The 12,043-nt window shown below is 47.4% G+C and overlaps 1 protein-coding gene across 4 annotated transcripts in view; it reads right to left on the reverse strand.

The window, feature by feature from the left end:
• Positions 1-1,412: 1,412 nt before the first annotated feature.
• Dnajc18 (DnaJ heat shock protein family (Hsp40) member C18) overlaps positions 1,413-12,043 on the reverse strand; it is a 36,129-nt gene continuing 25,498 nt past the window's right edge. For all 4 annotated transcript variants that reach the window (XM_021150540.3, XM_029472129.2, XM_021150539.3 and 1 more), the window contains 4 exons: positions 11,842-11,948; positions 10,537-10,646; positions 9,157-9,329; positions 1,413-3,739 (listed from right to left, as the gene is read on the reverse strand). In XM_021150540.3, coding sequence (XP_021006199.1) covers positions 3,615-3,739; positions 9,157-9,329; positions 10,537-10,646; positions 11,842-11,948 — 515 coding nt within the window. In that variant the 3' untranslated portion in view covers positions 1,413-3,614. The remainder of the gene's footprint in view (positions 3,740-9,156; positions 9,330-10,536; positions 10,647-11,841; positions 11,949-12,043) is intronic.

The raw sequence follows: 12,043 nt of genomic DNA on the forward strand, positions 1-12,043 counted from the left end.
TTTCCTGGCTTGAGTGATGAACTAGCCCCTTCAGGCTCTACTGTTCCATAACAAGAAGGATTTTCTGTCTCCCTCTCACTAAAGAAAGCACCTCTCGGGAATGGCAGCTTCCACTCCTGTGTGAGCCTCACTCCTGTCAGTCTCCATTCTGTGGTCTCAATCTGTGAGACACACACACACACACACACACACACACACACACACACAGAGCAAGAACAGCCGCAGCAGAGAACTCACTGTGCCAGGAAGTCTCCTAAAAGATGTAGGCAGGAGAACAAAGCTTAGCTCACCAACACACAGACAACATATCTAAACTGTAAGCAAGGAATTAAGAGTTTAACACTATTCTAGATAGTGCCATTTTATCTTTCAACTGATGCAAGGAAACAGGATATGAGTACAGTAGGCAACAGTAATAAATAAAACAGTGCCACCAGGCTGTAAGAACAGACAATAGGTGCAACAGTTGACGGAGCTGTTAGTGTTGTCTCTGGTTATCATCACCTCACAGATAACTCTCAGTGCCAGGAAATCTACAGAATTAGTAAAAGTCTTCTAGTGGGAGGGGCCTTACCCTGTCAGGACAGTTTCATAACAGTGCATTTTCTAGCAGAGCCTGGGGCTGGGAGAGGGAAGCTTTCATGTCTAGGAGCTTTCCTTAAGTTTGGTTCATAGGTACATTTTACAATGTATGTTTTGAGACAAGGTTTCGCTATGAACTTTCTATGTAGAGCATACTGGCCTTGAACTCACAGTATTCCGTCTGCCTCTGAATTCTGAGTGCTGGGTTTAAAGCTATATGCCACCATGCCTGACACATTTTACAAAATAAACTCCTTGCTGCTCATAAGTTAAAGAAATTCTCAAAAAATTAGGAAGGTAAGGCTGGGGATGTAGCTCAGTAGGCTAGCATGCACAAAGCCTTGGGCTCAATCTCCAGCGCCACAGAAACCAGGTCTGACTCTAGCATTCAGGAGGTAGAGGCAGGAGAATCACAAGTCCAAAGTCTTGGGAAGTGGTGGCACACACTTTGAATCCAGATAACCAGCACTCCAGAGGCACTGGCAGGAAGATCTGTGAGTTCAAGACCAGTCTGATTTACAAAGTGAGTTCCACGATGGCCAGGGCTATACAGAAAAACCATTTCAAAAAACGAACAAACAAACATACAAACAAACAAGGCCGGGCATGGTGGTGCATGTCTTTAATCCCGGCACTCAGGAAGCAAAGGCAGGCAGATCTCTGAGTTCAACGTCAGCCTGGTCTACAGTGAGTTCCAGGACAGCCAGGGCTACATAAAATAAAAAAATTTAAAAAACAAAACAAAACAAAACCCAAACAATCAAGAAGTTGTTCAAGGTTTTTGACTGTATATGAACTTGGAGGCCAATCTGGGCTACATGAGACCCTACATAAAAAAAAAAAAAGAGGGCTGGTGAGATGGCTCAGCAGGTAAGAGCACCCAACTGCTCGTCCAAAGGACCTTAGTTCAAATCCCAGCAACCACATGGTGGCTCACAACCATCCGTAACAAGATCTGGCGCCCTCTTCTGGTGTGTCTGAAGACAGCTACAGTGTACTTACATGTAATAAATAAATCTTTAAAAAAAAAAAAAAAGAAAGAAAAAAAAAGACTGTGGGCTATAAACCAGTTACCGGCTTCTCTTAAATTCAGTTTCATGATAATCCGGGCAGCTCAGGAACTCACATCTAAACCCGCCCTCCACAGGAAGGCCCAACCACACAGCCTAGGCAATCCTTGACTTAGTTCTAGAAAGGGTTGCTTTTTCTGCCTCTAAAGGATTTGAATCAAGTGTCCTGCTTTTAAAAAAAAAAAAAAATGTATGTGGCTGTTCTGCCTGCATGTGTGTCCGTGCACCAGGTGCAGGCAGTGCCCGTGGAGGCCAGAGAGGGTCAGGTCCCCTGGAACTGGAGTTACAGAATGTTGGGAGCCACCAGGTGGGTGCGGGGAATTGAACCTGAGTCCTCTGGAAGAGCAGCCAGTGCTCTTCTAATTGCCCAGCCTCTCTCCAGCCCTGATCCTGCTTCTAAAAGCCCAGCTGGGAAGCAGCCCTGTAGGGACTAAGGATGGCCTGGAAAGGATTCGAGGTGGGGGCGGAGGTGTCCTGGAGGATGGGTAAGTCTGCTTTGCCAACCTGGCTAGAATCACCCGAGAAAAAGGATGACTTCTCTCACACATTATTTCCTCACCTAGACATATGACCTAGGCCGACCATTCATCCTCTCTGGCCAATGCTCTGATTCATAAAAGGGCTAACACACCAGTTTCACAAACTTAGGAGGAATAAGTGAAAAAACAAAACAGAACACCACGTGAGTGAAAGGCCTCTTTGCAGTAGGCACTACATAAATATTGAATGGGTGAAAGGTCACATCACTATCTCACACTAAAATGTGCAGGGCACTCACCAGACAAAATGGCTGCTGACTCTGAGCCTCCCATGCCATGGTGACAGACTCTTCCCTCTGTGTCTCTGTGCCTGTGTCTCCTCTTGGGTTTGGCTCCTGCCCTTCTGTGCATTCCTGTGCTCATCATACAACTGGTAACACTAAATGATGATTTAAAGGGAGGGACACAGGGAGTGTTCTCCAGTTCAGAAATGGACCAGGGGATCTACAGTGAAGAGCTGACAGTCTTAGATTTCATCTTCTCCCTTAGCCCCGCTACCTGCTGCTGGGCTGTTCACTGAGCTGTCTCCCAGCCCAGCAGGTTTTTTTGTTTGTTTGTTTGTTTGTTTGTTTGAGGCAAGGTCTCATTATGTAACTTTGGCTGGTCTGGAACTGATATGTAATCCAGAACTCAGAGAATGGCCTGCTTGTGCCTCCTGAGTGCTAAGATTAACGATGCAGGCCACCACACCCAGCCTGCTCAGCCAGGTTTGACTTCTTAGGCGTCTGAAAGAGAAGACTAAGACAATAAAGGTGCCTCACCGGCTATGGTGGCTCACCGTTGAAATCCCAGCTCTCAAGAGGCTCAGGCAGGAGAATCATTGCAGACTCAGGCCAGCTTGGACTAGGTAGTGAGTTCCAGGCTGGTGTGGGCTGCAGAGTGAGCCCTTCTCTCAAAAATGAAACCTCAAATCAGGCAGCTTTGCTTATGGTCCTGACTCAACAGAGATTTGGATAACACTGAACTGTTGGCTACATAGTTCAATTTCTCTACAGTCCTTAGGGAGTAGAAAACTGAAAATCGGGGGAGGTGGTGACTCTACAGCAGGAGAGGTATAATTCTTGGCAGACACCACCAATACTCTGCAGTGCACTGGCTAAGCCTAGACATGCCTACGTAGTGGGCTTTTGCTGCAGACAGGATGAAGGACGGAATGTGGGTCGTCTCTGGGATGCCCTGACCTACTTCACAGAGGAGTCGGGTCCAGAGTTTACCATGCCTGTGACTAAGACCAACTGTCCTGCCCTGGGAGCCAGGCCTGGGGAAGGACCGGAGGGGACAAGTCTCCAATCACTGCAGCTCTGCCCAACAAAGTCAGCAGATAGTAAAGTGCTCATATCTCCTAACTTGTATTATAAAATGGGATTTGCAATGCAATCGTAACGGGTAAGAACCCCCCACCCAGAGCAGGGTCGCTGGCCTCTCAGCCGGCCCTGCGCAGGCCAATGAGCTTGGAAAGCTTTGCACAGTTTTCGAGTTTCAGTGACTCTGCTTTCTGCCGAAGTCGCTCATCTCTGTATAACCCCGCCAAATTGGTCAGCTCCGACTCTGAAAGACACAACAGGAAATGGTTCATTTCAGCGTGTCTAGATTCAAACGACCTTATTCTATTCTGTTGGGCAAGCGTTACTCCTCTACCCTAGAGGAACCGATTGGGCACTGCACCAGGTTCTGAGGGTTAAGGCTACCCGTGGCCTGAGAGCCCTGCAGTCTGTGTGTTATAAGAGTACCAGGCTTACTTCTTATCAACAAACCATTTGGCACAGGCTTAGGAAGCCTGCACATGTGCAGAAAGAGGAGACTGCCACGGCCTGGCTACCAGTGGGGATCAGATGGCAGTTGGGGGGACTGGAGCCCAACCGCCTATTCCTGTCATCTGAACAAAGACAGCTGCTGCATTCTTCCCTCAGCACGCAGACTCCTAAGTCACACATGGCACAGGCTGCTCTGATAGATGAACAGCTATAGAAGGCCAGGCTGGCAGCTTTTCCATCCCCTCACCTCATATGGAGGTCACCAACGCAAACTGCTCTTCCAAAAGTCAAAGCACCTGGCCCACTGGCCTCTTGTTTCCTTGACTAAATAAATTTCATATTCTCCTCATGATAGAGAAGGCCATTCTATTTTTAACTGGAATATAATCTCTGCTGTGTTTCCCAACTCCATGGTTGCTCTAACTCCATGGTTTTGATTCTCTGGAAGCCCCTCCTCCCTAGCGGGGAGCCTAGGAAATGCATCTTCAGAGACCAGAGATGGGTGCTGCATATTAATAGGATGGCATGGGCTTCCCAAAGTCTCCAACAGAAGGCAGCTTTTAAAGGACTGTGCTTCTGAAAATGCTATTTTAATCACTTTGAAATATGCCTTCCCGTTCTTAATCACCTTGCTAACAGGTTTTGTTTTTCTTGGTGGAACAAGATGCACCGGTCTGATTAATCAGCAAAGTGCCAGGACAAAGGAATTCGCACTCGCCAGGAGGAACAATGGGCACAGACTACTGGATAAGTTTCTACCAACACAAAACACTGCCTAGCATTTCAGCTCACAATGGTTCTATTTACACCGAGGCAGGCCCAAAGTGCAGATGGCACGCAGGATGCCAGTGTGAGGGTGGGGAAGCATGACAGCCCTCCCTGGACAGTGAGTGCAGGGCCTGGACTCTGGCCTGCAGTGGCTTGGCAGGCAGTGTGTCTCTCAGGCTGCAGAACAATGTGCTCTCTCTCTCTCTTTCACTCTTGGTGCGGGCGCCCACAGGGCCTCCTAGCCAGGGCCTGCCTTGGCACAATCACCTTGCAGGTGATAGGGCTTTGTGGGGGACTGTACTGCACTCAAGTGTTTGGCTCCTGTGCCCCACCGGGTGTTCAGCACTCCTTTCTAGGGCTTCTTTGGCAGGTAGGAAGGTTATGCAGGAGGCCTCTGTGAAATCTGTCTGCACTTTGCACCTTTCGAGTCACAGCTACACCGCTGTACCAGAACAGACTGGCTCTCCTCTTCACTAGAACAATCCCTTCTACTGAATTTTGTTGTTTTTTTCTAGACAGGGTTCTCCTGTGACCCTGGCTGTTCTGGAACTCACGCTGTAAACCAGGCTGACCTTTAGAGTCACCCTACATGGGTGCTGGGAACCAAACCAGAGTCCTCTGAAGAACGGCGAGTGTTCTTAACCGCCAAGCCATCTCTCCAGTCCCAACACTCAGTAACTTATAAGTAAACTGAAGGAAAAAAGTCTTTGAGAGCAACAGGACCAAAAAAATACCTTTTCCCCTTACCAAAATGTCCCCTTCAATTTCAACTACCCAGGGCCTGGTTCCGTGGGACACAGCACTTCAGTCTACTGTGTGAGGCTGTTCAAGCTTGGGCTTCACCAGGAACCAGTATTCACCGTGTGCCAGGCACTGTGCCAAGCTACATCCACATCATCCAATCTCACAATACTGCCCCTGCACGGCAAAGCCTGGGACTCTGCCCACTCTGTTATTCTGTTATCCTGCTCAAGGTCGTGGAAAGAAGTGCTCACTCCAGGCTCACTCAGGCTCTGCTGGAGCGGCGGGGAGGCAGGTCTTGCCTGTTACTTGTATCCTGCCCAGTACAGTGCCACGGCCACTTTCCCTGACAGTTCGTGTAATACGCAGGCAATCCATGGAAGGGTAAACAGGACGGTGCTCATCCACAGTAAAGGGTTACTCAGACAAGATCACCCACGTTAGGCCTTCTAAGGAAAAGCGGATAAAAGGAATAATAAAGATTTTAAAAGACAATAGCTGGCCTTGATAAAATTCCCATTTGGTATTTTGCCATGAGTGAACTTTGTTCTTAAGTGAGTTTATTTTTACAACCTCAGAGTGCTAAATTTAACCTTCCTGGACGTACTTGCTGCTGGATTCAGAGGGCAGATGCTGCCTGCTCTCAAATGGCACTTGGGTGGTGTGGAGGCTCCACAGAACCATTGTGTTTAAATGCTAGGAATAGATTTTTACAGGGGTATGAGCTGACAACCTCCATTCAGGTTCCTCCATTCACACATTGGGTTCATTCAATGGATTTGTTTACTCTGTGTGTGTGTGTGTGTATGTGTGTGTTTTAACTGAGGATAGATCTTAGAACTTCACGAATCCTAGGTATGAGCTATACCACTGAGCCATACCTTCAGTTTATTTTTCAAACATTTTGAGATAGGGCTTATTAAGTTGCCCAGGCTAGCTTTGAACTCACTCTGTGGTGAGGAGAGGCCCTGAATTTGTGATCTTCCTGCCTTAGTTTCCCAAGAGATTACAGGCTTGTTCTACCAGGTCTAGCCCACATTGAATTTTCACTTATACTTAAAGAAGGCGACAGTTCTGAACAAGGCTCATGTGGATGGAAACAAAAGCTTAGATGCCGCTTTTGGTATAATCTTTAACCTCTTGGCCTAGTCAGCATCCTAATGCCAGAGTAGAATATGGTGCACAGGCATGCATGTATGTGTGTGGTATATGTGTGCTTGTGTGTGTGAAACATGCAAAACACAGATTTTCATGCAGTTCTTGCAGAAAGCAATAGTTTCAAACCATCCCAGTGCCCAGCACAAAGGGGACACTTAGGACAGCTTACTTTGCCTTTGCCCTGATTTAGACACACATAGACTCTTGCTCTTAAATTCTCCCCTGTGCTGGGGAACACTTTTAAGCCAACACTTGGAGGCTGAGGCAGGTGAGTCTTTGTGAGGTTGAGGCCAGCCTGTTCTTTACACGGATTTCTTTCTCTTTCTTTCTTATTTCCTTTTGCTTTTCGAGACAAGGTTTCTCTGTGTAGCCCTGGCTGTACTGGAACTCATTCTGTAGACCAGGTTGACCTCGAACTCAAGAAATCTGCCTGACTTTGCCTCCCAAGTGCTAGTATTAAAGGTTTGCAACGTCACTACCTTGCTGCTTTTTTTTTTTAATTCCCCTTATTTGTGTGTGTGCACACCCTCTTTCGTGTACCATAACATGTACGTGGTGGTCAGAGAACAACTTTTGGGAGTATTTTCTACTTCACAATCCTGGATGCAATTCAAGTAAGGCTTTGTGTAAACTGCCCTTACCCACTGACCCATCTCACCAGCCTCATTTTTTTGCCCAAGGCAGAGTCTTAATATGTAGCTCAATTGGACCTTAAACTCAAAATCTTCCTATCTGTGCCTTCCACTTATTGGGATTACAGGCCTACACCACTACACCTAGCTCTTCCCTAATTTTAAAAAGAAAAAAGCTAACTTAAACAAGCCTGTCTCCATAGTGAGATCCAGGACAGCCAGAGCTACAAAGTGAGTCCCTATTGCAAAACAAAACAAAATGAAACGAACTAATTCACAATGCATCCTGGTTAACTGCGCCCTCAGTTCTCTGCTTTTCAGTATGAGACTCTTCTCTGAAGACCCATGCTGAGCACACGCTCTGAAGCCAGGACTGTGCCCGCAGCCAAGACACAGAATTAGTAGGACACAGGCTGCTCCCCAGGGCTAGCAGCCCTGCAGAGGGAACTGACACACACCCATGAACCTCTAAAGCTAGTGATCAGTACTACTAGTGGGAAGAGTGAAGTGCCTTAGGCACACACCAGAGGGACAGCTTAACTCAGTGGTGGGGTAGGAGGACATGATGGATGGCTCAGCAAGGGCACAAGCACAAAGAGCAAACTGAACCAGTAGACATCTAAGGACATCCAAAGTAAAGGTTAGAAGATGAGTTACAGTTTGCTTTGAAAAAAAAATCACCCCAAACCCAGTTTGCAAAGCCAAGATGCAGTTATTCCATGTATGTTGTGGGGGAGGGTGTTGGGGGGTTGAATGGGATTTAAAAATGAAGTTACTGGCTGAGACAGGACCACCAGTCCTACCAGCACTCCTTAGTAACAACTGGAGCTGTAAGCCAAGTGGCAGACACTGTCACCCCACTGATCTCTGTGAGGGAAAGAGAAGACAGATATTTTTACATTCATCCTACTGAAAAGCCAGACCCAGGAGGCCACGAGGAACAAGGGACAAGGGGACAGGAGACCCCATGCCAGCAGCCACAGCAACTATTACGACTTTGCTTTTTCCTCTTCCTCCTTCTTGCTATTTTTTGTTTGTTTGTTTGTTTTTGTTTTTCGAGACATGGTTTCTCTGTGTAGCTCTGGCTGTCCTGGAACTCACTCTGTAGACCAGGCTGGCCTCAAACTCAGAGATCCACCTGCCTCTGCCTCCCAAGTGCTGGGATTAAAGCCATATTCCACAACTTCTAAACTTCTGACTTGACTCAAAAAGCTAGGCTGGTTCAATCAGATTTTTCTGAATTTAGGAACTGTGAAGGAAAGCAGATAGCACTGAAAACTTCAAGAGGAAGCTTGGGATGCGGCATGGGGTCAGTCAGTGACTAGTGAGGCTGGGGGATCTCAAGGTAGTGACAAGAGCAACAACCAAAACCACAGCGTCCCACAAGGCATCTCTGAGCGCCAACTGCACTTTGTGGCACGTGCACACATTCTTGTAAAAATAAATAAATGCAAGATCTTTTTTAAAGAAAAGAAAAAGGTAGTAAGATGGGAGAGCTCATGTCTAGCTGTAATCTTAAGTCCTTGGGAGGAACAGAAATTCAGGACTACAGAGCAGCAGCCTAGAGGCAGAGGCAGGCCAGCCTGGTCCATGCCGTGAGCTCTAAGTCAGCTAGGCTGAGCCAGGGCTATGTAGTAAGCCCCCACGACCTCACATCCCCACCCGAGGGGAAGAGGAGAGTATAATAGGTAAATAGGTAAATACAAAGATGCCTGAGTTTTTAAGTTTTCCAATCCCAGTCACATGTCAATAAGCCTTCCTTCCTTGCTGTAGTATCTGAGTGGGTGCCTGTTCTCTGTCTCTGTTGACACAAACACATAATCCAAACCAGTAGAACAGAGGGGTCAGGAGACTGGGGAGACCTCATGAGAGTGGGTCATGGCCACAGGGAGGCCTGTTTGGCCTGACTTACTTTGCTGTTTCTCCTTCCAACAACTTGTCTGGATGTAATCAATGTAATCCTTCTCTATTGTCTTCTCCAGGTCACGAAGGGAAGCGCCTCGGTAGGCCTTGTCAAAGTGTTTATCCACGAAGTAAGGCACCTGCAGGTTCTGCGTTTCTCTAGAAATGGTATAGCCCAAGGTTCTGAAACAGAGAGCATCTCACATCAGCTTGTAATAGCTGCAATCTTACTTCTGGCTCTGGCCTCTAAATATGACTGCCGTCACCTCTGTGTCCTTATGGGTAACAAATGTCCCTTCTTGCAATTTTTTAAAAATTAGCATTAATTTTATGTGTCTTAGTATTTTGCCTACACGTATATCTGTGAACCATTTGCATGCAGAAAACAGAAGAGGGCGTCAGATTCCCCTGGAACCGGAGTTATGGATGGTTATGCCCCACCATGTGAGCAATGGGAATTAAACCCAGTCCTCTGCAAGGGCAGCCAGTGCTCCTGACCTTTTAGCCGTCTCTACAGCTCCTCCTTGGAATTAAAAAGTATTTTAAGAAGTCACTCGGGGGCTGGTGAGATGGCTCAGTGGGTAAGAGCACCCGACTGCTCTTCCAAAGGTCCGAAGTTCAAATCCCAGCAACCACATGGTGGCTCACAACCACCCGTAATGAGATCTGATGCCCTCTTCTGGTGTGTCTGAAGACAGCTACAGTGTACTTACATATAATAAATAAATAAATAAATCTTTAAAAAAAAAAAAAAAGAAGTCACTCGGTCCCAGTGACTATGGGTCATTCCAGACCCACGAATCACAATCTGCCTTTCTTCCCCCCCTTCATCTTCTCTCTTCTCTCCCTCCCCCCCTTTGTCCCCCCTCTTTTCTGTCTGTCTCTCTCTCTCTCACTGTAGCTCAGGCTTTCCCGGCTCACAGCAATTCTCTGCCCCTGCCTCTTCAGTGCTGGACCACAGGTATGAGCCCTCATTCCTGCCTTCACTGGGGTCCTCTCTAACTCCACCATGGTGAGAAAGAAAGATTTACTGTGAATCTCAAATGATGGCGCTGATCCTTCTAAATGAATTTTGACTGTTTTGCAGTTGACCAGAGGGTGTCACTGTGTGACAGAACAGTCCCTCTCCTAAGGCAGCTGCTACCCAGCATCCACATTGTTATCGCTGGGCTGTTCCTTTCCATTTAGGTTAACTGTTTTCGAGTAAGTGAATTTAGTATTTCTCACCTCCACAGGAAACACTAGGGGAACTCTGGGTAGCTATTCCCTGAAACATAAGGTCAGCAGTATGTTTCCACAGGAAGGTGAGATGAAATGTCAGCATGAATCAGCATTAAGTCTTTTGTCTTTCAGACTGTTGCTAGGGGGAAATTAGAAACACTCCACTCACGATTTATAGAACAGACTATATGGGGGGTTAGCAGCGAGCAGCTGAGTAACGACAGAAATAGTCACGATCACCAGAACCGGAAGCAGCTGAACAAATGCCGAATATGGAGTCTGCAAAAGAACAGAGAAGTGCCTGAGAGGATGAAGACATCCCAAAGGAAATGCAGGTTGTTAGTGCACAGTGCAGGAACGCCCACAAAGCCAACCGTTACCACAAAGGGTGGATTTCAGCTTACAAGCAAACAACACATTTTTTTTTTTTCTCTGCTGACAAGCTAAAGGAAGCTTCCAACCTGCATTGTCAATAATCCCGCTGTCCCTTACGCCGCTAGGCAATTCTGCCAGACAGGGACTGGGCTCCGGGAGCAGTCACTGCTAAGCAACTCTTACTTGGCCACAGCTGCCCGCAATCAATGGTATCTAACTCTGTCAGAGACGATCACATTCTTCCTTGACAATGTAGGGTCAAGGTTCATCCCCCTCCTTCATTAACTACAGTTTAGAAAGGGACACACTCTTTCCAATACTGTGAGCCAGCCAGAGGCATAGTAGTTGTTGTCTGTGATAACTCAGCAAGTCGAGGTGCTTGCTGCCAAGCTGGAGAACCTAGCTCAATCCCGGCAGTACTTCTTGCCTTATGAGCTTCCTGAGGTCATCCTGTGTACCCTACTTTTAGTTCTGAAATGTTTTTGTTTTTGTTGTTTTGTTTTGAGACAGGGCTTCACTGTGTAGCCATGGCTGTCCTGGACCTCACTGTGTAGAGGCTGGCCTCGAACTCACAGAGATCCACCTGCCTCTGCCTCCAAAGTGCTAAGATCAAAGGCTGTGCCACCAGCCTGGCTAGTTCTGAATATCTTTAAGGAGCTTCTTCTTTTCTGTAGTAAGGGAGAGTTCAATCAGGACAGCCCCACAAGCTGGGCCTGGTGGCTCACACGGTGGTCCCAACGGTGGTCCCAGCACTTTGGAGGCAGAGGCAGGTGGACCTCTGTGAATTCAAGACCAGCCTGGTCTACACAGTGAGTTCCAGGACAACCAGAGTTGCATAGAGAGAACCTGTCTCAAAACCAAAAAGTAGTGGGGGAGATGGAGTGAGCCGGGAGAGGAAGACTGGGATGCTGGTGTCTACAGAAGGGACCAGGAATCACCAACATTTATCCAGCTCATTTTACCAGCACAGCTCAAATGGGAGTCTAGCACTGATTATACCACAGGAGCAGGCACAGAGCGGCCCTGTAGGCGCAGACTCCTCACCCCCACAGAAGCAGGCTCAGTATGGCCATGAGTGTGACCTCCGCTCCCCACACACCTGAGACTTGTCTTCCTCTCTCTTATGTGTCTGTGTCCTCTCGTGGCGGTGCCGCCGGCGATAATACTGACTGTCGTCTGTCACATTTGAGAACATGTGAATATTTCCTGGAAAAGAGACATGATTAGAGAGAGAGAGGGAGGGCAGAGACTGGGAGAGAGAACACTCATGAGGCGGCTATTCATTTTCTGTCCTTTGCAAA

Source organism: Mus caroli, unplaced genomic scaffold (assembly GCF_978045245.1).
Source record: "Mus caroli unplaced genomic scaffold, Mus_caroli_1 scaffold_19, whole genome shotgun sequence".
NCBI classification, from domain to species: Eukaryota; Metazoa; Chordata; class Mammalia; order Rodentia; family Muridae; genus Mus; species Mus caroli.